This window comes from Canis lupus, chromosome 25, assembly GCF_011100685.1.
Source record: "Canis lupus familiaris isolate Mischka breed German Shepherd chromosome 25, alternate assembly UU_Cfam_GSD_1.0, whole genome shotgun sequence".
In the NCBI taxonomy this organism is placed as follows: Eukaryota; Metazoa; Chordata; class Mammalia; order Carnivora; family Canidae; genus Canis; species Canis lupus.
In genome coordinates, this window is record NC_049246.1 from 14,175,816 (window position 1) to 14,201,188 (window position 25,373).

Here is a 25,373-nt window from a genome sequence, read left to right on the forward strand (position 1 = left end):
CAAAAACAGGGATAACTTTCAATGATATATTTTCCATCTTATATACAAATGATTTTAATTATATTTGTATACACACAGACACAGATACATGCACCTCACACACAATTACAGTTTTAGGGAAAAAAATACAAATAAGATCACATAGGCTCAACACTACATAAGGAATCTAAAAGTGGCAGTTTTTAGAAACCTAATAGATTATTTCAAAAATATGATAAAATCATTACATCAAACAAGGGCTCAGTCTAGAAGGTCCAATTAAAAGATAGTTTATTTCAGTTTTCATAGTGGCATCTATACAGTTTGCAAGAGAAAAAAAAATAGAACTTGTCACTCGTGTTAAGAGTTGATGTCCTTCAATTAAGTTCTCATGTCCATTTAGGAGAAAAATTTTTTAGAAGAAAAATGCATTGGCCACAACATTTAACTTTTCTTCTGCCTTCTCAATATATAACAATATAGAAGGCATTATCTTTGGAAATGACACTGAGCTGGAAGTGCCATTATTTGATAATCGATTTCTAAAAGACTTCATTAGAATAGCACCTGTGATACTAGAGTTTGAGTTTTTAGAATCCTCACTTAGGACTTTAGGACTTTGAGCAAATTCCTTAGGTTCGTCTCTCATCTCTAAAGAGAAATAAATGATATCACCTACCTTAGTGTTACTGCAATGCTCAAAAACTCCATTACTGTCAATGCACTCTGGAAAGTGGTGTGCATGAAGTCTCCTTTCAGTTCTGCCATCCTCTAATTACAACCTGGCACCAGCCAGCTAGCTGAATCTTCTAAAGACCACTTCATACAATTATGAAGTTGTAGTGGTAAAAAAAAGACTATAAATTGTAGAAGTTAAAATGTCTTAATCTCTTTTGTCTTCTCATTGACCTCTCACTCATTCCCAGAAGTCATTAAAAAAAGACTAGTAAATTTTGGTAAAATTAAATTTTTACACAGCAAAAAGAATAACCATAAACAGGTGAAAAGGTTAGCTGCAAAACATTTGCAATATATGAGAAATAATATAAAATATTAAAAAAGTTTGAGGGATCCCTAGATGGCTCAGCGGTTTAGCGCCTGCCTTTGGCCCAGGGCGCGATCCTGGAGTGTCGGGATCGAGTCCCACGTCGGGCTCCCGGTGCATGGATCCTGCTTCTCCCTCTGCCTGTGTCTCTGCCTCTCTCTCTCTCTCTCTCTCTGTCTATCATAAATAAATAAATAAATCTTTAAAAAAAAAAAAGAAAGTTTGAAAGCAATATGAAGAGATGATGATATAATTTTCATTTTTAAAAGTAACATGGATCCAAGACTAAAGGTTTAAAATTATTAATTTTTCCAAAATTAATTATCTTGACATCTCGACAAAAAGTGATTCCATCCAAAGAGCTCTTACAAATAATTTTTTTTAAAGATGGCTAATAATACACAAAAATGTTCAAACCCCCTCATAATTAAGGAAATGTCAATAAAACTGGATACCATTTTTACCTATCCTACTAGAATTATTTCTAATATAGAAAAAAAAAAAAAAGGAAAAGGAAAAGAGACAAACAATCTAAATATTCACCCAAACACATAGGTTATCAAACACAGTGTGGACATACATGCTATGCAGCTATGAAGAAAAACAGTAGGTATTAGAATAAAAAGAGATTTAACAGAAACTTATTCTGGGAAGTATTAGTTGCCTTTATTCCTTTATGTTGCTCAAATGCAAAATTTATCTTTAATTAAACAATGTGGTTCTTTAAATTCAAATTGCTAATACTTCATTGAAAATAAATCATAATTTGGGGCCCCAGAATTGGCTCAGTTGTTAAGTGTCCAACTCCTGGTTTCTCCTCTGGTCATCTCAGGGTCAGGAGATCCAGCCTTAAGTAGGGCTCCACGCTCGGCACGGAGTCTGCCCCAAGGTTCTTCCTCCCTTTGCTGCCTTCCCCACCACCACCACCCTGCTCTCATGCTCTCTCTCAAGTAAATAAATAAAATCTTATATTTATGCATTGCTCAAAACCACCTATTATAATTTGGGAGGTGGGCTTCCTCAAGCCAGTTAACATCTCTGTGCTCTCAACAATTTTCTTTGTACCTTTATCCTATCACTTAGTAAGAAGTTCAAATTGTATTATACTACTTACATATAGTCAGAATTAGGATCTTAGACTCTAGAAAAATAGCCTGGCCTAAAATGCTGGCCCATCTACTTACTAGTGACCATTAGAAGTTATTGAACTCTTTTGTGCCTGTTTGCTCATTTGTAAAAAGGAAATAATAATATCCATCTCAAGAGGACTGAGGAATAAGTTCATACGTGTAAAGCTCTCAAAGGTAGACCATAGCCTCCACTTAGCACTGGATGTCAGCTGGTATTATTGAGCATAGAAAATACCCTATTCATAGTAATATTCCTCTAAACTCCCAGCAGTGACTGAAATATGGCAAATAGTAACAAATGTTTGCTGAATTAAATGAAATGAATTAAAATGACTTGCTATCAAGGGATTCAGAGGGGTGAGGATGACAAAGACAAGGTCTCTGGGCAGCCTAGGTGGCTCAGCGGTTTAGTGCCACCTTCAGCCCAGGGCCGGATCCCCGAGTCCCACGTTGGGCCCCCTGCATGGAGCCTGCTTTTCCCTCTATCTGTGTGTCTGCCTCTCTCTCTCTGGGCTCTCATGAATAAATAAAATCTTAAAAAAAAAAAAAAAAAAAAGGTCTCTGCAAGTTAAACTTACAGCCTACTCTTCAGCATGGCAGCCTTTGTGAACTGGGTATTTGTTGCACTTAATTGGCAGATTACATAGAGAGAAAACGTGTGTTAGATTGAGTAGGAAAAGGCAAACAACTTGGACCGTGACCAATTCTTCCAGTAATTCCTACTCCTTCCTCTATGTGCTCTTAGCACCTGAGCTTCTTGCCTATTTTCATGGTCTCCTTGGGCCAGATGAGGTTCATCGCTCTTTAAGGCAGGAAAAGGATCTAGTCTCATGCCATCTGAGCACGCAGTGCTCTCTGGGGGAACAGGAGTCAGGGAAGCCTTCTTGGAAAGGCTTTCTTGTTAAACTTACCTTCCTAGGATCCCAATAGCCCAAATTACTCCCCCTTACCATTTTCAGGATGAGCAGAGCACCCCTCATGCTGGAATGACTGGCTCCGCTCTGAGCCTCTTCATAGGGAAGCAGCGGGGAATAGTGGCTAATAGTAGCCCTGCTTTTTCCTCCTTCCACCATGATAGGGTTATTCACCTTCAAGTCCCATAGCCCTTTGTACTTACCTTGCCTTCATCTATACTTTATTGTATACTTGGAATGTCCCTCATGTAAATCATGCAATATCATTACCTTTGGTGCCTTTGAGAGGCTAGCCATGAAAATCAGTGTGCTATTCCTGTTATCACAAATAAACCTAGCTCTATGACTTGACAGCCACACGACCTCCAGTAAACAAAGTTCAACTGCAGTTTCTTCATCTAGAAACTGGAGTTTTCTGCTTTATAGGATGATAGTGAGATTAAACATCATCAAGTATATAAAGTTGTGAGTGTGGTGCCCAGAACAGACTATACACTCAATAAATGGAGGTCCCCATAGGCAAAGGGGGCTTTGTGAAAGAGATTTAAATTAGCCCCTCCAGGGCAGCCCGGGTGGCTCAGCGGTTTAGCTCCGACTTTGGCCCAGGTTGTGGTCCTGGAGAACCGGGATCGAGTCCCGTGTCGGGCTCCCTGCGTGGAGCCTGCTTCTCCCTCTGCCTCTCTCTCTCTCTCTCTCTCTCTCTCGCTGTGTCTCTCATGAATAAATAAAATCTAAAAATTAAATAAACAAATTAGCCCCTCCAGCTCAGACTTTCAGGACACTGACCCTGGGTTACAGAGTCCTAAGGACGCATCCTCTAATAACTTGGTGGTGTAAGCCCCCAAAACTACAGTGCAGTCAGGTTTACAAACGGTGAGACTGGAACAAGGCACGGAGGGGATGCTGAAGTAAATGTGATAAATCATTCAAACCCAAATATTTCATATGTAAAAAAACCCATTACAGTATTTCTAAAGGGACTATTCAAATTCCCTTGTAGTCAAAAAACACTATCTGAGACTAGTAAGACATTAACTTAGGTTTACTGTACCAACACAAAAGAACAGTTAATCTGCTTCTGTAATAATGTGAATGACCTTGTACCAAGTGCAGGATAAAAATCCACTCAGAAATAAAATCAAGATGCTGTTAGGAAAAGCAATTAACCAAATATCAAATAAACACTGTAAAACCTTGCTGAAAGAATGAGACCTAATATACGCATACATCATGCTGTGTATATTGTCAACTCTCCCCAGATCATAATGTATTTTACTTGTATAAACCCAATCAAAATCCCAATAACATCTTTTAAAGGAAAATATAGGTATCAAGTTTATCTTAAAGAATAGGTGTCTTAAAATAGCCACCCTACACACACACACACACACACACGAGTAAAAACAGGTATCTTCCCTATCACGTACCAAAATAAAGCTCCCAGTTATACTGATTAACAGCAGTGAGGTACTGGTGTGGTGCAACACTGATGCTTAAGAAGTATCAGGAGTTCATGCCATTCAAGTGCTTTAATAGATTAATAATAGATTCTATAATTAATAGGACTACCCATCTTTATCATCCCCACTTTTCAGATGATAAAGCTTAATTAAGGTCTAGAAAAGTGGTTAATTTGCCCAAGATCACATAGGCTCAAGGCAAGGGTCTGAACCCAGCTGAGGAGTCCAAACTACCTCACAAGAAAAATATTAATGTCCACTACCTACAGAGATCAAGAAAAAAACACTACTAAATAAACTGGTATAAAAATGGACAAAGGATATCAACATACAATTACAATAACATGCAAATGGCTAACTATATATTAAAAAGCTCAACCTCACTACTACTTATTATTAGGATTGATCATATATAGGGTGACAGAGAATACTAGGAAATGGGTACTCATACACGCTGCAGAAGTGCATTACTTACACAGCAATTTTAGAAGGCAATCCAACATTAAGAAATACAATTTGTATGCCTTTTCAGCAATTCCTCTTCAAGGATCAATTCCAAAGAAACATTAAACATAAGCACAAAGAGCCAAGTACAAGGATATTCACTGCTTTTTCTGTAAAACTGAAATACTGGAAAGAATCGAATTGCCCAACCACAGAAAATATGCTATGGGATGGCACATAAAAGCAAATTTCATGGACTGACATGGAAAAACATTGGCGATCTATCATTAAAGGGGAAAAAAGGCAAATCAGAGTATACAGATTTTTAACTCATTTGTTAGAAAAAGAAGGATCTGAGAATGATAAAATGTGAGAAAGAGAAAAAAAGAAAAAATGAACATATGTACACGTATGTGGAAAACTGCATTTTTTAAAGGGGTTCAAAAGGATACACACCAAACTATGACGAGTAGATACTCAGGGAAAGAAAGTAGAATCAGGGCTTGGGAATTGAAGGGGACTTTCACATTCTACTCAATATTCTTCTATATAACTATGTTTTTGTAACCTTGAAAGGACAAAAGCAAGGGACAACTTACTATCTTGTGTTCACTCTACAAAAAGAAGCAAGATACATAAACTGGTAAAAAGAAAACACTAAAAACTGACCAAAGAGAATAAAAGACCAATAAAAAGAAACTTACATATTAAGAACAACTATTGACACCTATAAGATTCAAAGCAACTGACACAATAAATTTTATTGTTTACATAATGATAGGCTCTGGACAGAGTGAAGACAATGGCGACAATGACAACACATTTAAACTCCTATCACAAATTGATCTGTAACAAATTTCCAGTGGTTCAACATATTAAAATGTAAAATATATAAAGAAAAAAATAAGAAATATAAATATTTAGATTTTTGCAGCACAATGCAACGTCCTTTTAAAAAAAAAGTTTGCTGTAATTGGGTATTTAATTCTGACAGTAATTCAAAACACAAAACCTCGCATTTTCCTACCCTTCCCCAAAATCTGGATCTGGGGATAGCAGTATTAGAGAAGTATGCAAAAATAAAAACAACTTCAGTGCTCAGAAACAAAGCATTTTCCTTATTTTAATGCATCAAGGCGCAAAAGTTTCAATCCCAAAAAGCCAATCAGTGCTATATGCAGATAAATAAAAGATTTAACAACACTTTAATAAATCAAACCCAACTAACATTATACTAAAAATATATATGTGTGTGTGTGTGCGCATGTGTGTGTATATATATATATATGCAATACCTATTTTAGAAAAAAAGGTGCCTTGGTGAAAATGATTCTGAAAATATTCACTTGATGCACATTATGTACAAAACCTTCTATATAAAAAATTAAACTATTTTCGATGAAATTCCATGTTCATATCCCATTTAAAACTGTACTTGAAAGATAAGTAGGTCTACCTAACGGTTTCTGACTGAAATCATGGCTAAGGCAGTTCTCTTTCCAAGGGCCCTCTTTTTCACCCACTCTGTCACTAATACTAATATAGACAAATATTACACAGATGCAATCTGACATGCCTATGTGTCACTACCTGGAGTTCTGTTCACTGTTAAAATGGGATAGTTTATAGTTGCTACAAAGAATACTTTTTTTCTTAAAATATATTGTTTCTCTATTCCAAATTAAGCATTAAGCACTTACTTAAGACATTTAAGAGGCTGATAAACCACTCCATTTGGTGTCAATATCAATAGCCCTGTAAGAAAGAACTCTGTATTGAACAGCTAGAAAAGTTTCCACTAAGGTAATAGTGCATCCTTCACCTGCATAGAATCAATTTGGCTTTATAGCTCTTTGCCTCCAGACACTAGTCTGGAGTTCAAATATGCTCTTGAAGGTTCAGCTCAATATGAGAAAACATCTCATATAGGTGTAATGAGGGTATATGGATAATAAAAGTTGTTAAAGTCTATTTGATGATTCTTACAGCACTCTTCCTTCAGAGTAGCTGCTAAAGGTTAAGGTGGAAACAAAAATGAAAAAGACTGGGGGCAATGAAGCAGAGTTGGTCAAATATTTACACCAGTAATTATTTCATTAAGTCTTTAAGCAAATAACTGCAATGACCTGATACCTCTAGCTCATCATTCTACAAGCACTGAGGATTTGAAGCTTAAAAGGTGAAAAATAGAATACCCTTAGAAAAGGGAAAAAATTCTGAGGCAAAAGTTGTAGGTCTGTAAATATATATTTTATATGAACACACAACTGTGTGTATTATTCTGTATATATTTACATATGTATTCACAAGATGCCCTGCAGTGTAGTTCAAAAGGCCTTTATCAAGGAACAAACTGATTCTAGTATAGGACTTAAAGTTTATACCATCTGTATAAGAAACAAATGTGCATATAATTCACATCATGTAAACCTTATCAACAAAAACATTGCTATGACACTAGGTTAAATAGGTTTTACTAATTAGTGATGTAATCAGAACAATTCTTACACTGACAATCAAAATAATGAAAAATACACAACTGGGTTTCAAATTCACAAGAAAAAAGATGTTTAGCATGGCAAATAAGAACAAAGTTCAGATTCCAGAGTAGGGAAAAATATCAAAACTTTATAAATCTCCTGGGATGCAATTTAATTACTGCATCGATTTTAGAAAAATAGACTCATAGAATGAACGATGCTGCTATGAATTCTCTCAACCACATCCACCCATATGTTTATCTTTTTCCTCTTTTGTTTCCAGCTGGAGGTTTCTTCAACTGAAGGAGTTGTCCTCCTGTTCCAAAACCTGCAGAGGCAGGATTGGACACCCCAAATGTCAAACCAGCTGACGCCGTGATGCCAGGATTGCTGAAGTTAAACCCAGATGTACTTGAGCTGCCAAAGCCTTATGTTTAGGGAAGAAAATATTCATATCAGAAATTAAATCACAAAAACAAATATAAAAAATGGGAAGAGAGGTAAATTTCTAGCTAAAAGAATATATAATTTATAAAAATAGCAAATATCTTAGAACCCTAAATTTGTAACATGGAATTTTACAGGAAAATAATTTAGCGAACAACTAAGAGGCACCTTTAAAGACAGAAGTTTAGTGATCCAGGCCCAAAGAGCCTGAGCACAAATATCTGAACTCTACAGAAAAATTCAAGTTGCCAGATACTTTCCTGTTAATTAAATATGTCACGGTGCCTTCCTCCTTCAGCCCCTCTAAAACATATTATTAACAGTTAGAAGAGAGACTTCACAACCTTTGGACCCATTCCTATAATCCTAAATCCTCTAAGAAGGCCTTAACCCACAATTTTCAGGTCAATGAACACATGAAAGAGTAGTACCAATTGTTCTGATTTTGTAAGAACCCCTGCATCACTAAGATCAAGTACTATCACTGCCTACTTCCTCATACCAGTGAATGCTCTTATCTTACTCTTTTGGAACTGTTGATTTTAAATACCACTTAATATTAAATGGAATTTCCTTAAAACTCCCTCAATTTAAACATAATTTTAAATGTATTATATGTCATTATTTTAGACATGCTATTTATCCCTAAGCACTGCATGTTAAAAAAAAAAAAGCCATTATTTATACATATAGAGAAAAATGGAGAAGAAATTTAGAATTTTCTACTAGAACAAAAGATTACATATCTATTCCAAATGAACAAAGAATCCAATCAATCATCATCTCTAATACTGGCATTCTTAAAAACCAAAGGAACTGATAACTAAAGAACATCTCTTTGGGAGAGAAATTATTTTCCTAAATAAAAAACGATAAAGGCTGGGTTAAAACCTTTATGATGGGTTCATTTTTGTAATAATGAAGAGACTTGTTTAACCATGACACTAGTCTGGGTTTAAAAGAATCTCTACTTAAATGATAACTTATTATATCAAACTAATAAGTCTTGTTAGAAATATTTCACAAATCTGACTTTTTAGTTTATAAGAGAGAGAAAACTGTATGATTTGTTAGGCTTGCATGCTTCATTCAGGGGATAGAAACTGAATCAGGGATTGTTTTTGGATACTGGAAATAACAATACTTATATTTTTAAATTAAATAATTTGCATCTTTAAATTTGCCTGAAATTCAGGCCAAAAACACACAAACCTGCACTAAGACTTCCTGAGGGTTTATTTGTTGTTCCAAATCCAAATGTGGAGGCCCCTGTGGTGCTGCATCCAAAACCAGAGCTAGTTCCAAATCCTAGTGGAAGGGTAATAGAGAAATATACAATGGTATGTAAAACACAGGTTAAAGGATACTGACAAGTAAAACCTAAAATTATCAAAGGTCTAATAAATATAGTGCTATTACAGAAATCTATTTACTCTTTCACAGACTTTTCGAAGAATCAGGTTAATCTGAAATAAACATTTTTATGTATTTAGACTAAATTTATGACCCATCAGCAATTTTTAAAGAACAAAGCCATAGAGAAACAAGATCATATTAGTATTTTCTCTCCCAAATGGACTAGAAATGTTAGTGATCATTCGAATATGATGTTAGTCAAACAGGTATAAACATATCTACTTAGGTATATTTCATTTTGGGGAAAAAAAAAGCTGACTAAATTTATAAAAAAAAGTATGACATGCACAACTTAAACACCAAGTACCATAAGGTAAAACTTTATTCTGCTTTTTACCAAAACATTTTCACTTACAAACCTTTACCATTGAAAAACTGCATCATTACAACACAATCATGTTAAATATACTCAGTTAACGGTAGACTTCTATCATATACCAGCTGATATTACAATTGAGAAAATTAGAGTGAGATCATCATGATTTTTCTAATACTATAGTCCACAATTTAAATAAATATATTTCATTATATAAAAGAGGTGATTCTAATAAGTAAAGACCTGTTTCCATTCTCTTAAAAGTCAGGTGCTCTAAAAATAAAATTCAACTCTTCTTAGGCTACTCTGCAACAGATTATCTAAAATAAGGAGTTTGATAGTATGATGGCCTATAAAGCTAAGATATGTAATAGCAAATTGGATTATAGATCATAGGAAATATGCTGTCTGCCATAATTCTAGTAATTCCAATAGAATTTACTACATTAAGTAATCTTGATTGCTCGCAGGCTTCTCTCTTATGATGATACATTTTAGTGGAAATAAAGGAACTTTAATTCATTATATGACAATACACTTGCCACAGTACACTCTTTCAAATACCCATAGCAGAGAATTGTGAATATGTTTTTACTTAACATGACGACTTACAGAACACTTACCTTACTAGTTAGAATTAACTTATAAAACTATTCATCACTATATATACAAGTATGCATAAAGGCAAATATGCCCAAAATGCTCAGGAAAAGACAGAAGCTGAGCTGTTCAATTATAATAAAATTATTTCCCCATTTAAAGTGTTCATTTACAGAAAAAGAAGATAATGATTAGGATGTATGTCCAGAAGTCATTTGGACTCCAAACTGATATTAAGACCACTGATTTTTTAAAGTTAATTAAATTTATTAAAACTAAGTAATTTTCAAGTTCACATTTTAGCATATTGCTCTGAAAATATGAACATCCCTACCGGTTAATCTTACTACTCTTTTATATTTACTATTCACCGAAGATGAAATGATTTTTTTTAAGTTCTAAATCTAATACTAGAAAGCATGGATTATGTTTGTAGAACTGCTTTTGTCAGGTGGAACCTTAACTTCCAAAGTAGCAGAGCTTCTTAGAAATTTTTTACAGGCTAGTATCAATTCAAATGTATAATAGTCCAATGCAATATTAGAAAAATGAAAGTGTACCTCCAAGGTTTGAAGAACCTAAGCCACTTGATTGCAAGCCAGTGCCAATACCTGAGCCGAATGGCGTTCCAAAACTAACTCCCAGAGATGGCTGTGGCCCTGGTATAACAAAAAAACAAAACAAAACAAAACAAAAACAAAAACAAAACAAAACAAAACGGGGGGGAAAAAAAACAAATTTGCCTTACTCTTTCAAGATTAAAGTTTCTTTATGAAATTATTTTTTAAATAAACAGTGATTAATTTTGACAAATTCTATTTGCTAAAATTCAGTTTTCAGGATGTCTCCCCAGCCTGATTTATCTATCCCAATGGATTTACCTATCAAAAAAAAAAATTGTTTTTAAGTGACTTGTTCACGCCATACAATTAAGAGGCTTACCACATTGAAAAATGATTGTTAGTTTAACCTACTAAATAATTTGAAATCTTTAATGTATTGTAAATTATAATTCTTTTAATTTTATTTCTAGGATGGTTTTAGCTCTCCCCACTTGTTTTCTGATAAAATTACTTGGTGTAATTAGTAAAGGTTTTTTTTTTCTCTTTTTAAAACAAGCTCCTTACCGTTAGAGTCAAGTCTCAACTGATCAAAGAGACTGACACTAACATGGCAAAACTATCATGTTACTTCATAAGAGTAAGTACCAAAAAACTAGGCATCACTTTTTTATATGAAATATAAATGATATATACAATAAATAGATAAAAAACAAGACAATGTTTTATTTTATTAAATTTATTGTTCATTTTAAAGCAAATCAATTACACAGTAACATGACAATTCCAACTTGTTCACAAAAAGTGATAATTGAGTTCTATTATTAAGCTCTGCTACATTACACCACTTATCACCTGATTAAATAAGATAGATAATGAACATTTACAAAGGCACCGCTGTGTACCTTGACAGATTCAATACATTCAAGATTTCAATTCAGAAGTTTCTTTCCAACATTTTGGAAAACGTACTCAGATGCAGAACAATTAGTCATCCTTTTCCCGTTTGTTACTTTAAAGATTTTGGCTGAGTTTGTTTGGCAAGAATAGCATCAAACTTACTAGCCTCTCTTTTTAACTACTTTTTTTTCTTTAAGCAGAATACAAAAATCTAAAAATCTCTCATTTGATAAATAATTTATGAAAATTATTCAATAAATTTCATAGTACAATCTTCAGTCTTGTCTTTTTCAAGCACAGTGATCAGTGCATCTCAAAGTTGAGGGAACAGCCAAAGTAATATACAGATTGAAATTTAAACTTTTCAAAAAAAAAAAATCAAAGCCTTCAAGTTGTTTAATGATGAATGAGGTTTGTATATTCAAAAGGTAGTGTAAAATTATAAAGCATTAAAAAAAAAAAAGAAAACTGAGGAAACTGCATTTTGCTACACTGGGACAGAAACTGGACTTTTCAAATAGCTTCTACCCAGAAAATAAAGAATAAGAACTAATAGCAGCCGGAGTTCTTATACTATTATTAAAAAATAAATTAAAAAAGGATTTAAATTTTTACATCCAGTTTGAGATTAATTTGAGAATAAAATACCTGCCTAGCAGCTCTTTTGTAAAATGTTACTATAGGAAAAAGAAACTAAGCATATTACTCTCTTATTTTGAACAAAAATAATACATAGAAAACACACGTCCAGTTTCTTTAACACTGAGAGACTTAAGTGTCACATGTTAATAGGAGGCACTGCTGGTGGAAGACCCTAAAGAATAATGCACACCACAGCCCTCAACCCTACAAGTCGTAAGAGTTACTCAAATAACATGCTTTTTTTGTTGTGTGTGGGTCTGTTTTTAAGAGTAACCCTAATCATCAATATTCAGGATATAGGTAATCAAGAACTCTGACAATGACAAGACTTTCCATTGCACAACAGGTACATGATTACTTTGAGTTTTGTACCTTCACACAAACTCTGAAGGCAACATCATTTATAAAACTAGTAGGCAAATGTATAACATTTTTTAATATTAAAAACTCATGATAAATATCTCCCATGCCAAAGTATTAGCATATATTACACTCTGGCCACCATATAAATTAGTTTCACTATTAGAAAGCAGAATCTAAATCCTTCAGGCAAAAGTCACGTAAACAATTCAAGAAATCTGTTTCAGAATCTGAATAGTCATTCAATGAGAGGCTTAGTTCCATAAATAAAACCTAGTTAGTAGTAATATATCCCAATAATTGCCTAAAGTGAAATCTTCATGTAGAGTAACATTTTACAAAAGTTACCGTATAATATATTCACACACAACAAAATCAAGTTTAGCACTGTAATTCATATTTTCCAGAATAAATTCTACTTTCTTAAAAGTAAAACTGCATTCACAGGAAAAGGACTAAAGTGCTAAAATTTTTAAATAATTTTCAATAATTACTCAAAATACCTAATGTAATTAGTATGATTATTCCTAAGTCATATTTTAAAAATAATTTTTCTTAGAAACAAAAAATGCCTTTTTTCCCCAATTTGAAAATTTTTACTTACTGATTTAATGGGGAATGTTCCTTTGGTTGTTTAATACAACAAAACTACAAGAAACTAAAATGAAATACTTAAAATTTCCTACTTAACACTACATCTTAAATGTTCAAACCTACACTAAAAGCTAGAAATTAGAAATTCCTAACAAAATGTCTCAGCTCTCCTTAAAAATAGCAGCTAAGTCACATGAGAATAGTCTTATTATGTAAACATTAAGAACTTTTAAAAGTGTCAAAACACAACAGCAAAACTTAATCCCAGTACATTAGCTTAAAACAATCTATCCTAAGTTAAAATTATATTGATAATCCTAATGTAATTGTCTTAAGCTTTTTAAGAGGCTTCAAAAGCACTGATGGACAAGTATACTCAAGATCTACTAATATGTCATTTACCCATGTACTGATGCTTATTTGATATGTAATTAGCCTGCTGATTTTTCATCAATTCTCTTCAGCCTTCAGAAGCAATAATGATAAATCATGCAGGCCTAATCTCTATTATTTTTTTTTTTCATTAAAAAACACCAAAGAAAAGTTAAGAAGTCACTTCAATCCATACTTCCACCTTCAAGACTACGCAGAAACCACCTTCAGAAGGTAGCAGCCTAAGAAGCTATCTGCACTTTTTACATTAGTGAAGAACCCATACGCAACCTAAAGAAAAAACCCCTGACAACTCAAATCTTGCACAGATCAACAGCGATGTATAACAGCACATATGCTTTACCTAACTAAATCTAGATGGTCTTTAAAATTTGTTACTGACACTTAAAAAGAAAAAATGTCCTCAAAGTTGCAGGACCTAAACAATCACTGAGCACAATGCAGTAATTTCTCAACAGGCTGTAACTCATGAAATCAGAATGTATCTAAGAGACCTCATCCATCTCACTGTAGTGGTGGACATGACTGGAATAGCTAACATCCTATCAGATGCATAAAGGAATGCACTATGGAACTGGGGAGGACCTCAAAGAAATAAAAGGAAAAAGAGAAGACATAATACAAAACTGTTATTACTATTGTTTAGCTTCTCAGTTCTAAAAATCCACACAACACAAAATGAAAACACTGTAAGACTGTTTAGCCTGATAAATTATAATCCCTGCCAGCCAATCAGGAAGCCTTATTGTAGGCTTCAAAATTATGGGGAACATTAGAAAGCAGTCAAGTTTCCCTGGAGCCTGGCAAAAGTCACAAATAAAATTAAATGAACAAAGCCTCCTCAAGATGATTCCTCAAAATTAAGCTAACGTTCACCACCACCACAGAAAGCAAACACCATACTCCACTCGTATTGTTTACCTCTGTATCCTTGGAGCCTAGCACATAGTAAGCACTCACTTGTATTTATAGAATGAACATATATCTTCATATGTTCATGAGTCCAAAATGCATGACCTCTCAAAACTCTCTACATAAAAGAATTAAGAACAACCCTGACAAGTGGTTTGGCTTTAAATTTAGTTATACACCACAGAAGATAATTCATTTATACTATGACATTTTACGTAACTGACCTTTCTCAAGTTGTATTTATTAAAACGGAAATCTCTTAAGTTTTAAAGAACACACTACCAAAACCCATGCTTATTTGATCTATTTTAGGATTAATACTGGCTCCAGAAAGTAAATCAGTACTATGTTGGTTTCATTAGCTAAATAATCATGAGAACTGATAATCCTAATTATCACGGGGCTGATTCCTATACTGACTTGACAGCAATCAGCCACATACTGACTTTTTTCCCTCCATAACTTGAGAATGAATCCTACACTCCAGCCAGCTAGAGAACTATTATATAGTGCCACTGTGAGCCACTATTCACATGGGTCCAGCCATGGAATGTGGACGGTTTGGCATAAACCAATCATCAGCCATTCACTGATGGTAAGTCAATTCTGTCATCTCCAAATGTGAAGAACAATTTTTAAACTGCCAGTAATGAAAACCAGAGAATGCTTCCCTAGTAGAGGCAGCCTGAATACAATACTCTTTTTGTACTATAATTTACTATTGGACTATATGGAACTTTCAGAAAGACACATGCTATAGGATAATAATAAGCATTACTCAAAAATTATGAACGAGTAAAAAAAAAAAAGTCAATATCCATTAAGATTATATTTTCTACATCCTACTTCAAGCCTGACAAAAAAAGAGACTGGAGGAGTAAAGACAATAATCTTCAAAAGACATAGGACCAAACTCCACACTGCAGAACTAGACCATAAAAATGTTTCTCCCATTAGAAGTGGAATTAAACCAAGGACTGAAATTATCTGCTTTCCCATATCTCATTAATTATTTTCATCATCTGCCCAGCTTCCCAGTTCATACTTCTTAATATGCAATCCAGAACATCTCAAAACATCTTTTTCCTGCTCTTGCTACTGTTCTGTTCATTCTGAAAAGGTACAAAGAATTCTAGTATGTACTTTCTTCCAAATTTGGTTAAAAGGACCTGCCCTCTGATTTCAGTCATGATGCATAAAAACAACCAACTCATCTTCAACACGCCTTCAGTCATAACAATGTACTTCATCCTAGATGTGGGGTACTCTGTAATCACTATGTATGAGGAAAGGAGAATGCACCATCTATCAGTATTATATGAAAAATGCAATGTATGGCTGCATTATCTCTGACTTTTAAAACAATAAATGATACAATCACAATTTTAGAATCTAATATTCTTAAATGTAATTCGGTAGTGAAACACCATGTTCTAAAGGGCATTTATAGCAATACAGCAAATAACATTAAGTAATTCACAATATTCAGTATCTACTTGATGTATAATTATTGCTAAGACTACCCTGCATTTTTTATCAGGTATGTTTATAATTGTGTCCATCACAATTTTTAGATTGTATTGGAACAGCTACTCATAGAAATTTCTTTAGTGCTAACACAAAAGGAAGACTTTTAAAAATGCACATCAATGTTCTGCATTTGAACAGTAAGAAGCTATAACTTGAATGCATTCAGACCTGTAGCAGGCTGTTGCTGCTGTGTAAGTGTTGCAGCCATGGCAACGGCTGCTGCATTTGGCATGTTGCTGAAAGGGGTGGGCCCAGTAGTAACTCTGGGCGCATTCTGCCACTTCTTGGCTTCTGCTCGCCTGGCTTCAAATACATCTACAGCATCTCCTAAGAACATTTTCCTGTAGCCAAGGTACTGTTCCTTTAGCACCTAAAGGAGAGAAAAAAGAGGTTAAGAAGTTCTGTTGACTTTGGTAATATATGAATAATCTAACTAGGAAGTAAGGAGGTAAGCAGACAGATGAAAGACACTGCCAATATTGCCATATTAAACATTCTCCCTAAAGTGCAAATCAAAGTGCTAGTGATGCGTGGTGTGGGAAATGATGTGTGCAAGCTCTATTACTCTCTTTGAGTATTTTCTTCCCTATTTTTGTCATGTCTTTACAATAAATTGCCTAATATATTCTGGCTTCATGAGGCCCTCTTTATTTTTTTTTTTTAATAATAAATTTATCTTTTATTGGTGTTCAATTTGCCAACATACAGAATAACACCCAGTGCTCATCCCATCAAGTGCCCCACTCATGAGGCCCTCTTTAAAATGAGTTAGTTCAGCTTTTAATCAAGCAAAGTAGTATCTAAAATTCCAGTTTCAAAAAAAATAAAAAATAATAAATAATAAATAAAATTCCAGTTTCAATATTCCAGTTTTTCACATTTCCCCCTCCAGTATTCGACCTTTTGGAAACTTTCAGATTCAAAAAGCTGAAAACATGTACTAAATCTATATTTGTTAAATGTCTTCTTTAAAAGGCCTGGGTGACACAGGTTAAAACAAGAGGTTACCTTAGTAGAGAGGGCTTGGGGGGTATAAAGACAGCTTTTACTTTATCAATATGATCTGCCTATTTTACAACGAGAATGACTCATGTTGAGCTTGTGTAACCAAACCGGGGGGAGGGGGGGATATAGAGGGGAAGTGAGTGAGTTTATAATTTCAGAGTAAGAAAGAAAAAGTACCAAGTTCATAAGGTGGGCTGGTTCACCTAGTGCAACATCTGCCTTGATTAAGGCAATTAATAGGAATGATTCTACCTCATATCAGAATTACTAAATAACTTTCATTAAAGGTTTAATCTAATTTAGATCAGTTTTAAACAAATTTTTAAAGAGATGTAGAATTCTCAGACTCCCTACCATTCTCAACAGAAATTAATAAACATTAATCTTTTTGGTCTTAACAGGTAGAACATTTAGAAATCTTACTGTTATTTACAATATTTAAATGTTATCAACCCCTTTTGTGTGTATTTGATGTTCCGGTTCCAAACTTTCCTAACATATTGAAGCAGGCCTGCCAAGAACTGAAAACCGTGGGATATGCAGTCAGAAGTAGGGAATGTGATATCACAAGAATGAATTATATTAAAATTGATCTCCCCCTAATCCATCCTCCCTTTTCTCTGTACAATTAAATAAATGCACATACCCATGCAATGTGACATAACAGCCTATAAATATCCGTTCTACTTCGGATACTAGAAAATAATGACCTGCCCAAGAGACTTGAAACACAACTGGTTTAAGGGAAAACAAAACAAAACAAAAAACTGACCTCAGCCACAATTTGTATAATTACTGATAAAATGTCCAATTTTGTTAATGTCACTAAAGACAGGCTGGCTCAGGTAGTTTAAGCCAATTTTAGGAGATTATCTCATGAAAAACAATACACAAGAAACAAAAATAAAAAACCACCTCTTGTAAGATTTTTATTAGCGATTGAGTCCAGAAATTAGTCTGCTCACTAAAAGCAGCTGAAAATAATTGGCAACATAGTCAATCTGATCACAAAACATCCTTTGGTTCTCAGGAATGTAAATTCCAAAAAAAAAAAAAAAGAGTAGGTCAAATTGTCATGTAAAGCTTATCCAACATGATCAGAGGTGATTTTGTGTGAATCTGTCCCACTGTTTTATGGTCATGTTACTGAAAAAGGTAGTTTTCAAATCAGAGAGGAGAAACTGCCATTAAAAAAACATGTATAGGACGCCTGGGTGGCTCAGTAGTTGAGTGTCTGCCTTCGGCTCAGGGCATGATCCCGGGGATCAAGTCCTGCATCGGTCTACCACCTACCTCTTCTATGTCTCTGCCTCTCTCTCGGTCTCTCATGAATAAATAAATAAAGTCTTTAAAAAAAATTAAAAAATAGCATGGGTACTTACAAATGACATGTCTGGAATTTGCTTTAAGATATTCTAGCATCTCTGTGTAGAAGATGGATAAAGTTAAGACCAGCAGGGTCTTGATAATGGTTGAAGCTGAGTGATGAGTATGTGGGCATTCATTACAATAGTGCCCTACTTTTTTGTGAATGTATATTTGAAAATTTTCATAATAGTAATTGAGAAAAAAAATCTGTACAACGCAAGACTCATCTGTGAGTCTGTGAGACAACAGGGAATCATCTTTATCCCTTTAAAAAAATTAAAGTAATATTTATTATAGACCTTTACATTTCAGGAAAATTTGATAAAAATTCCTCCTTTAATACTAACTTATTTTAAAAATTTGGTTTAGAGTTTTAAACATATTAAAGCAAAAGGTCCAAACTATGCTCATTCCAAACACTGTATAATTTAAGTGGTCAACTTTTTAAAAAATGCATTACAATATGCCAGATTAAAATAAAATGAAGAGATGCCTGGGTGGCTCAGTGGTTGAGTGTCTGCCTTTGGCCCAATGCATGATCCCGAGATCTGGGATTGAGTCTCACACTGGGCTCCCTGCATGGAGCCTGCTTCACTACTGCCTGTGTCTCTGCCTCTCTCTCTCAGTCTCTCATGAATAAATAAATAAAATATTTTAAAAAATAAAAAATAAAATAAAATAAAAATGAAAGTAATAGTAATCTCAAACTCTATTCTATGCAATTAATAATTCACTTAGACTCAGGTTTGAACACTTTGAATTTTAAGTTTTTAAGACTATATAACTCCAAGAAAGCATTTAATTGTATTTGCCTGACTAGCTGGAAAAAGCATACTTACATTTAATATTTCACTTAAATTTTAAAAGCTTTAAATAAGGTTCAAAATGTTCAGTGACAAATTATTTTATTTATATTATTTAATAAACACAAATAGTTCCCTGTTATTTAGAAGGGATAAATGTGAGTCTATGAGACAACAGGGAATCATCTTTATCCCGTTAAAAAAACTAAAGTAATATTTATTATAGACCTTTACATTTCAGGAAAATTTGATAAAAATGCTTGTAAGCATTTGATGACTAATACGTATTTAAAACATATGTAAAATTAGAGGGATCCCTGGGTGGCGCAGCGGTTTGGCTCCTGCCTTTGGCCCAGGGCGTGATCCTGGAGACCCGGGATCGAATCCCACATCAGGCTCCCAGTGCATGGAGCCTGCTTCTCCCTCTGTCTGTGTCTCTGCCTCTCTCTCTCTCTCTCTCTCTGTGTGACTATCATAAATAAATAAATAAATAAATAAATAAATAAATAAATAAATAAATAAATAAATAAAAAATAAATAAATAAAACATATGTAAAATTAGAGCAGTGCAAAATGCTTTTGCTACTAAGAATGTTTATTTTCTGTAGTGCTGCTTACAGTGGTAGAGATGGAAACCTAAATGGCCAAAAAAAAGAGGATGGGTTAAATAAACTATCTATGCACATATACAATGAAATGCTACATTAACTACTAAAAATGTTGAAGAAACATGTGTATTAACACAGAAAACTATTTACAACAATAAACTGAAAAAAGTTAAAAGAGCCGAATGCATATAACACCTGGATCTTTAAAAAAAAAAAAAAAAAAAAAAAAATCTGTGATTGTGCCTGAGCATGATTGCAGATTATTTTACTTTTAGTCTTTTTCACTTATATGTAATTTCAGCTGTTCCATAATAAGCATGAATGCTGTGCCCCACAAATAAATACTTCACTTGGGTCTAGATATACAGATATGTGAACTGGTAATGAACTTACCTTTACATTTTCATGAATAGACTGAAGTTGTGCAGCTAAAGCTACAAATGTTTGATAAATTTTCTGCATAGCCATTGACAAATCTATAAAAGAAAATTATATTATCACACAAATATATATATGTAACAATCAGTATTATTTTTCTATTACTTGAGTCAAATTTTTGGTATAAAGTATAGGAGGAAAAAAACTAAATAAATATTTGCATGAATAAGAGAAGACAGAACAGTGAGCAGACGGAGAGCAGTGTGCCTGCATCAGTTATCAGGGAAAGGAAGGGAGAAGGCCCTGAGACTTCTGTAACAGTTCATAATAAAGCATTTTCTATTTACAGAGAATAAAGATCTATTCAAGGCCTTAAGGAAATTTTCTTATGGCAGCTTAAGACAACTAATAGTTATGTATAATATCTATTATTAATAACACCTTAACCTCTCTCACCAAAAAATAATGCTATCCAAAAAAAGAAAAAAAAAAATCACCACAGAAAGCACATTACCTTGAGGGGTTATATGTGAGTTATTTGCTTGAGTGGCAAGATGGTTTTCTAGTTCTTCAATCTGCTGTCTGTACTGCTGAAGCTGTACCTCAAACTGCTGAACCAAGATTCTGAAGTAGCTATACGAAAACATTTACAAAGTCAGATCAAAGTTTTAAAACTAGTATTTTCCTTACATTCCAAATACCAAAACGAAAACTTGTAAATTATCAAGGTATCAAAAAAAACGCACATCCTTATCTCAATTGCGAAAAATATCTATGAAGAGATAATCTACAAAGTAACTTGATACTCTTCAAGATATCAGGGTCATGAAAGACAAAGACCAAATAACTGTTAGAAACTGGGAGAGAAAAAAAAAAAAAAAAGAAACTGGGAGAGATAAAGGAGAAATAACAACTAAATGCAAAGTGAATAGGATTCTGGAATGGAAGAAGTACAGTAGTGGAAAAGATTGGATCCTGGAAAAGAAAAAGCACGTTAATGAAAAAAATCAATAAAATTCAAATAAGTTCTGTAACTTGGTTAATAATATCACACCTATGTTAATTTCCTATCTTTGATAATTATACTGTGGTTACACAGTTTGTTAACATTAAGGGAAGGGATATAAGGAAATTCTTTGTACTACAATTTTTCAAATTTCCTGTAAGTCTAAAATAAGTTCAAAATAAAAAGTATTTTTAAAAAGTGCAATTGTCAACCAGATTTTACAAGCAATTACTTACGGTTCTTATATTCTGAAAACACTATAGTGTCTATAGAAAGAGGATGCAATACTATTACACTATTCTGATAAATGTAACCAGAGAATGCCAGAAAGAAAAGAAACCTTGAATAGCATGCAAAGTATGCTGAATGTTATCCTATAAGAAATGGAGAACTATGAAAGCTTCTTGTAGTGGAAAATCAAACAATTCATCCCATTTCAAAACTAGCTCTGATGATAGCATGGAGAACAAGACAGAGGGATAAAATACTAGAGGAAGTCCAGTGAGGAAGCACAGACTGTGCTAATCTGAAAAAGATAAGAGTATCACTGTCCTTGTCAATGTCCTGATTTTGATCAACTGTGGTTATGTAACAGATTATTATATTTAAGAAATACACACTGAAGCACTTTAGCATAAAAGGCATCATGTCTGCAAATAACTCAAACTGTTTAGGGAGAAAATATGTATATACATATAGAGAGCAGAGAACAAAATAAGTATTGTAAAAATATTATTAACATGTAAGGAAACTGGATAAAAGATATACGGGAATTCTTTGTTTTATACTTTTTTTAAAAAAAATGTTTTATTTATTTATTCACGAGAGACAGAGAGAAAGGCAGAGACATAGGCAGAGGGAGAAGCAGGGTCGGTCCCTGCAGGGAGCCTGATGTGGGACTCCATCCTAGGACCCCAGGGTCACGACCTGAGCCAAAGGTAGACACTTAACCACTGAGCCACCCAGGTACCCCTTCTTTGTTTTATTCTCGAAACTTCTCTATAAAACTGAAATTATAGCATAATAAAAAAGTTATAAGAAAAAAGAACGTGAGGGACCAGGAGTCAGACCCGTATCACTCACAAGCTCAGAGTTTCACCTCTTCATGCCTCAGGCTCCTCATCTGTAAGACTGGAATAGTAACAGCTGTAGAGGTTTTGTGGAAAATGAGATAAAGCACATAAAGTGCTAAGCACATCGCTTGGCATATGGTAAGCATCTGATAAATATGAGCTATTATCAGCTCTAGCAACACAAAAAGGGTATAAAGAAAAGAGACAAGACAGAGATCACATGGCAACCGTACAAATACACAATCTAAGTGACAAGAATGCAGGTGGATTTTTTTAAATTTCAACTTACCTACATTTTCTTATTACTCTTTCTGAAAATTTATTATCTATGTGACTAAAACTATGCAATAAGTGTTAAACTATTTCTAGAACGCCCTATTTAAGAAAGAGACCATTATAAAAAAAATTTTCAATTAAAAAATCCTTATTGATAAAAACATAAGTTTCTACTACGTGCAGAATCTCATACAGTGGAATAGGCCCTGTACATAACAGGTAAATAAGGTACAACTGCATAATAGTGATTAAAAGCCCAAATTTTAGCTGTCACTTACCCTCCAATAAAATGAAGGTAATGAACTGTCTTCTTATGGTTATTATGAGAATTAAATGGAGGAATCCAGGTCAAGTGCTACTCAACCCAGGCTTGCTACAGAGTAAACTAAAAATTCTTAGCCAGTGTACTGTACTGTTTTGCTTTATTAAAGTGAGAAAATCCAGTAACTTACTCAGCAGGAGCTGTGTTTTCATGTTGGAGTCCAGGTGGTGTTTTCTGGGTTCTTAAAGCGATTTCAGCATTCTTTAACTCCTAATAGATCAGAGGTTTAAAAAAAAGAAGAAGGAAAAAAAAAAAAAGACGGGTTAAATATTAGTTTAAAAATACCAATTTTCTCTGGACTGAAACTTCAATGCCACTCTTATGCTATTAGAAGAACATGCTATATTTAACCTGCTTTACAAGTTGCTAAAATCTCTCTCCAAGAAGACAAAGCAAACCTTTAACAAACTTTATGATAAATTTATAATGAGCTGATCTATTGTAAGAACAATGGACTTCTGTGAAATTTATGAATTCATCTATAGCAAAAGATGCTATCATTTAAAAATCTTTAATACACAAATATAGAAAATGCTATTTTAAAAAAGCAATGCAGCAGCAGTTAACATTCTGTAACTCACTAGGTATCAAGCCTATACTTAAGGCATTATGTGTACTGTATCAAGGTTCATCTTCAATAGCAAACTTATAAGGTACATGTCTCCCTTTTAACCAATGAAGAGGGCATCTTACAAGGACATGAGGTAACTTGTCCAGACTCATGTAGCTGGAAGACCTGAGATTACACAGAATTTTAAAACTTACAAACTTAACCATTCTTATATTGCCTTCTACCATTCCTCAATGCCAACCCTATCTTTTAGACAGTGGTTTTTCAAGACCAATACTCTGGTTTTACTACCTTACATCCCACGTTCCTATTACCTCAGTGATTTTCAACCTCTGTTTAAGTTCTTTTATTTAGAGGGGGGAAAAAAAGTACCTTACTTTATATTTCCTGCAGCAACCTCTTACCTTCATTTTACTGCCAAACTAAGTCTCTAACAGTCTCTGTTTTTCCGCTTCCTTTTCATTCAGCATCTCAGTCTTCCAGCCTACCTGACTTCAGGACAAATGCCCCAAAAAGATCTGAACTATTAACTCTGAACTCTGCCTACCTCTTGCCAGGCCCACACTCATAAACAGTGTTCCCATGATACCAAACTGCTTATAGATCCTCAAACATGCCTATTTCACGGCTCCATGCCTCTGCTTGGTATTCTTTCTACCAGCCTGGTGAACACTCATTATGTTCAAGATTCAGCACAAAGGTATCCTACTATGGATGGATGATAAAAGTGCCCACTTAGCCCTTTGTGCCTCTATCATCATACCTTGTACCCGGGAACATGTTACCCAACCAATATAACTCTCTCTACGGTATATTTTAAGTCTTTTGATCCAAACACTTCTGTTCAAATGCTCTGTGTATAACAGATCCTTAAAAATGTTCACTGACTACAAGGACTCAGCAATATAACCTCAACAAACTACTGGCACCTGCCCTACCCAAAAAAAGAAGAAGTTTAAATGCCCTTCTTATTTAAACTCGAGTCATGTAACCAAAAAACGATTTAAAAGACTTTGCTTCCATAAAGTTCTGGTTTTTGCAGTCACAACACTGCTCCTCAGAATTGCCTGTATTTCCCAAAAAGAAGTTGTTTTTTAAAAAATTTTATTTATTTATTCATGAGAGACACAGAGAGAGGCAGAGACACAGGCAGAGAAAGAAGCAGACTCCCTATGGGTAGTCTAATATTGGACTCAATCCCAGGACCCCGGGGGGTCACTACCTGAGCCAAGGTAGATGATGCTCAACCACTGAGCCACCCAGGTGGCCCTAAAAGGTTTTCAAGATGAAAAGAAGACTGATAACTACTTCACTAAAGGAGTCAGAACTGATGATTCCCTAAACTGTGGGTAGAGCACTAATTCCTGGAATTAGAAATAAGAATAATCTTAGATCAAATTTCTTTGATATCACCTATAACATTTTCTAAACTGAGATGACTTTTTCTATTCTTTTTTTTTTTTTTTTTAAGATTTTATTTATTTATTCATGAGAGACACAGAGAGAGAGAGGCAGAGACACAGGCAAAGGGATAAGCAGGCTCCTCGCAGGGAGCCCAATGTGGAACTTGATCCCCAGACCTGGGATCACGCCCTGAGCCAAAGACAGACACTCAACCACTGAGCCACCCAGGTGTCCCTTGATGACTTCTTTCTTAAGGAAACTTTCTTTGACTCATCCTCTTCTTCATTTGCCATCTTTATACTACACTCAATCTTTTATTATTTCATTTGTACCCTAGTCTTTTAGTGTCTTTGGAGTTGGGTTTGTGTATCAAGTCTGATACACAAAAGTTATTCCACAAATATTTATAAATAGAATCATCCACCGCTAGTTATAGT

The 25,373-nt window shown here is 34.2% G+C and overlaps 1 protein-coding gene across 3 annotated transcripts in view; it reads right to left on the reverse strand.

Annotated features, from left to right (window-relative positions):
- The window catches only part of NUP58 (nucleoporin 58), a 53,153-nt gene that overhangs the window by 6,449 nt on the left and 21,331 nt on the right, over window positions 1–25,373 (reverse strand). For 2 of the 3 annotated variants that reach the window (XM_038573459.1, XM_038573460.1), the window contains 7 exons: window positions 23,092–23,171; window positions 20,799–20,917; window positions 20,300–20,382; window positions 16,291–16,492; window positions 10,792–10,890; window positions 9,112–9,207; window positions 5,703–7,879 (listed from right to left, as the gene is read on the reverse strand). In XM_038573459.1, the coding sequence (XP_038429387.1) occupies window positions 7,710–7,879; window positions 9,112–9,207; window positions 10,792–10,890; window positions 16,291–16,492; window positions 20,300–20,382; window positions 20,799–20,917; window positions 23,092–23,171 (849 nt within the window). In that variant the 3' untranslated portion in view covers window positions 5,703–7,709. Of the gene's footprint in view, window positions 1–5,702; window positions 7,880–9,111; window positions 9,208–10,791; window positions 10,891–16,290; window positions 16,493–20,299; window positions 20,383–20,798; window positions 20,918–23,091; window positions 23,172–25,373 lie in introns of those variants that run through there. The other variant, XM_038573461.1, reaches the window with a different exon arrangement.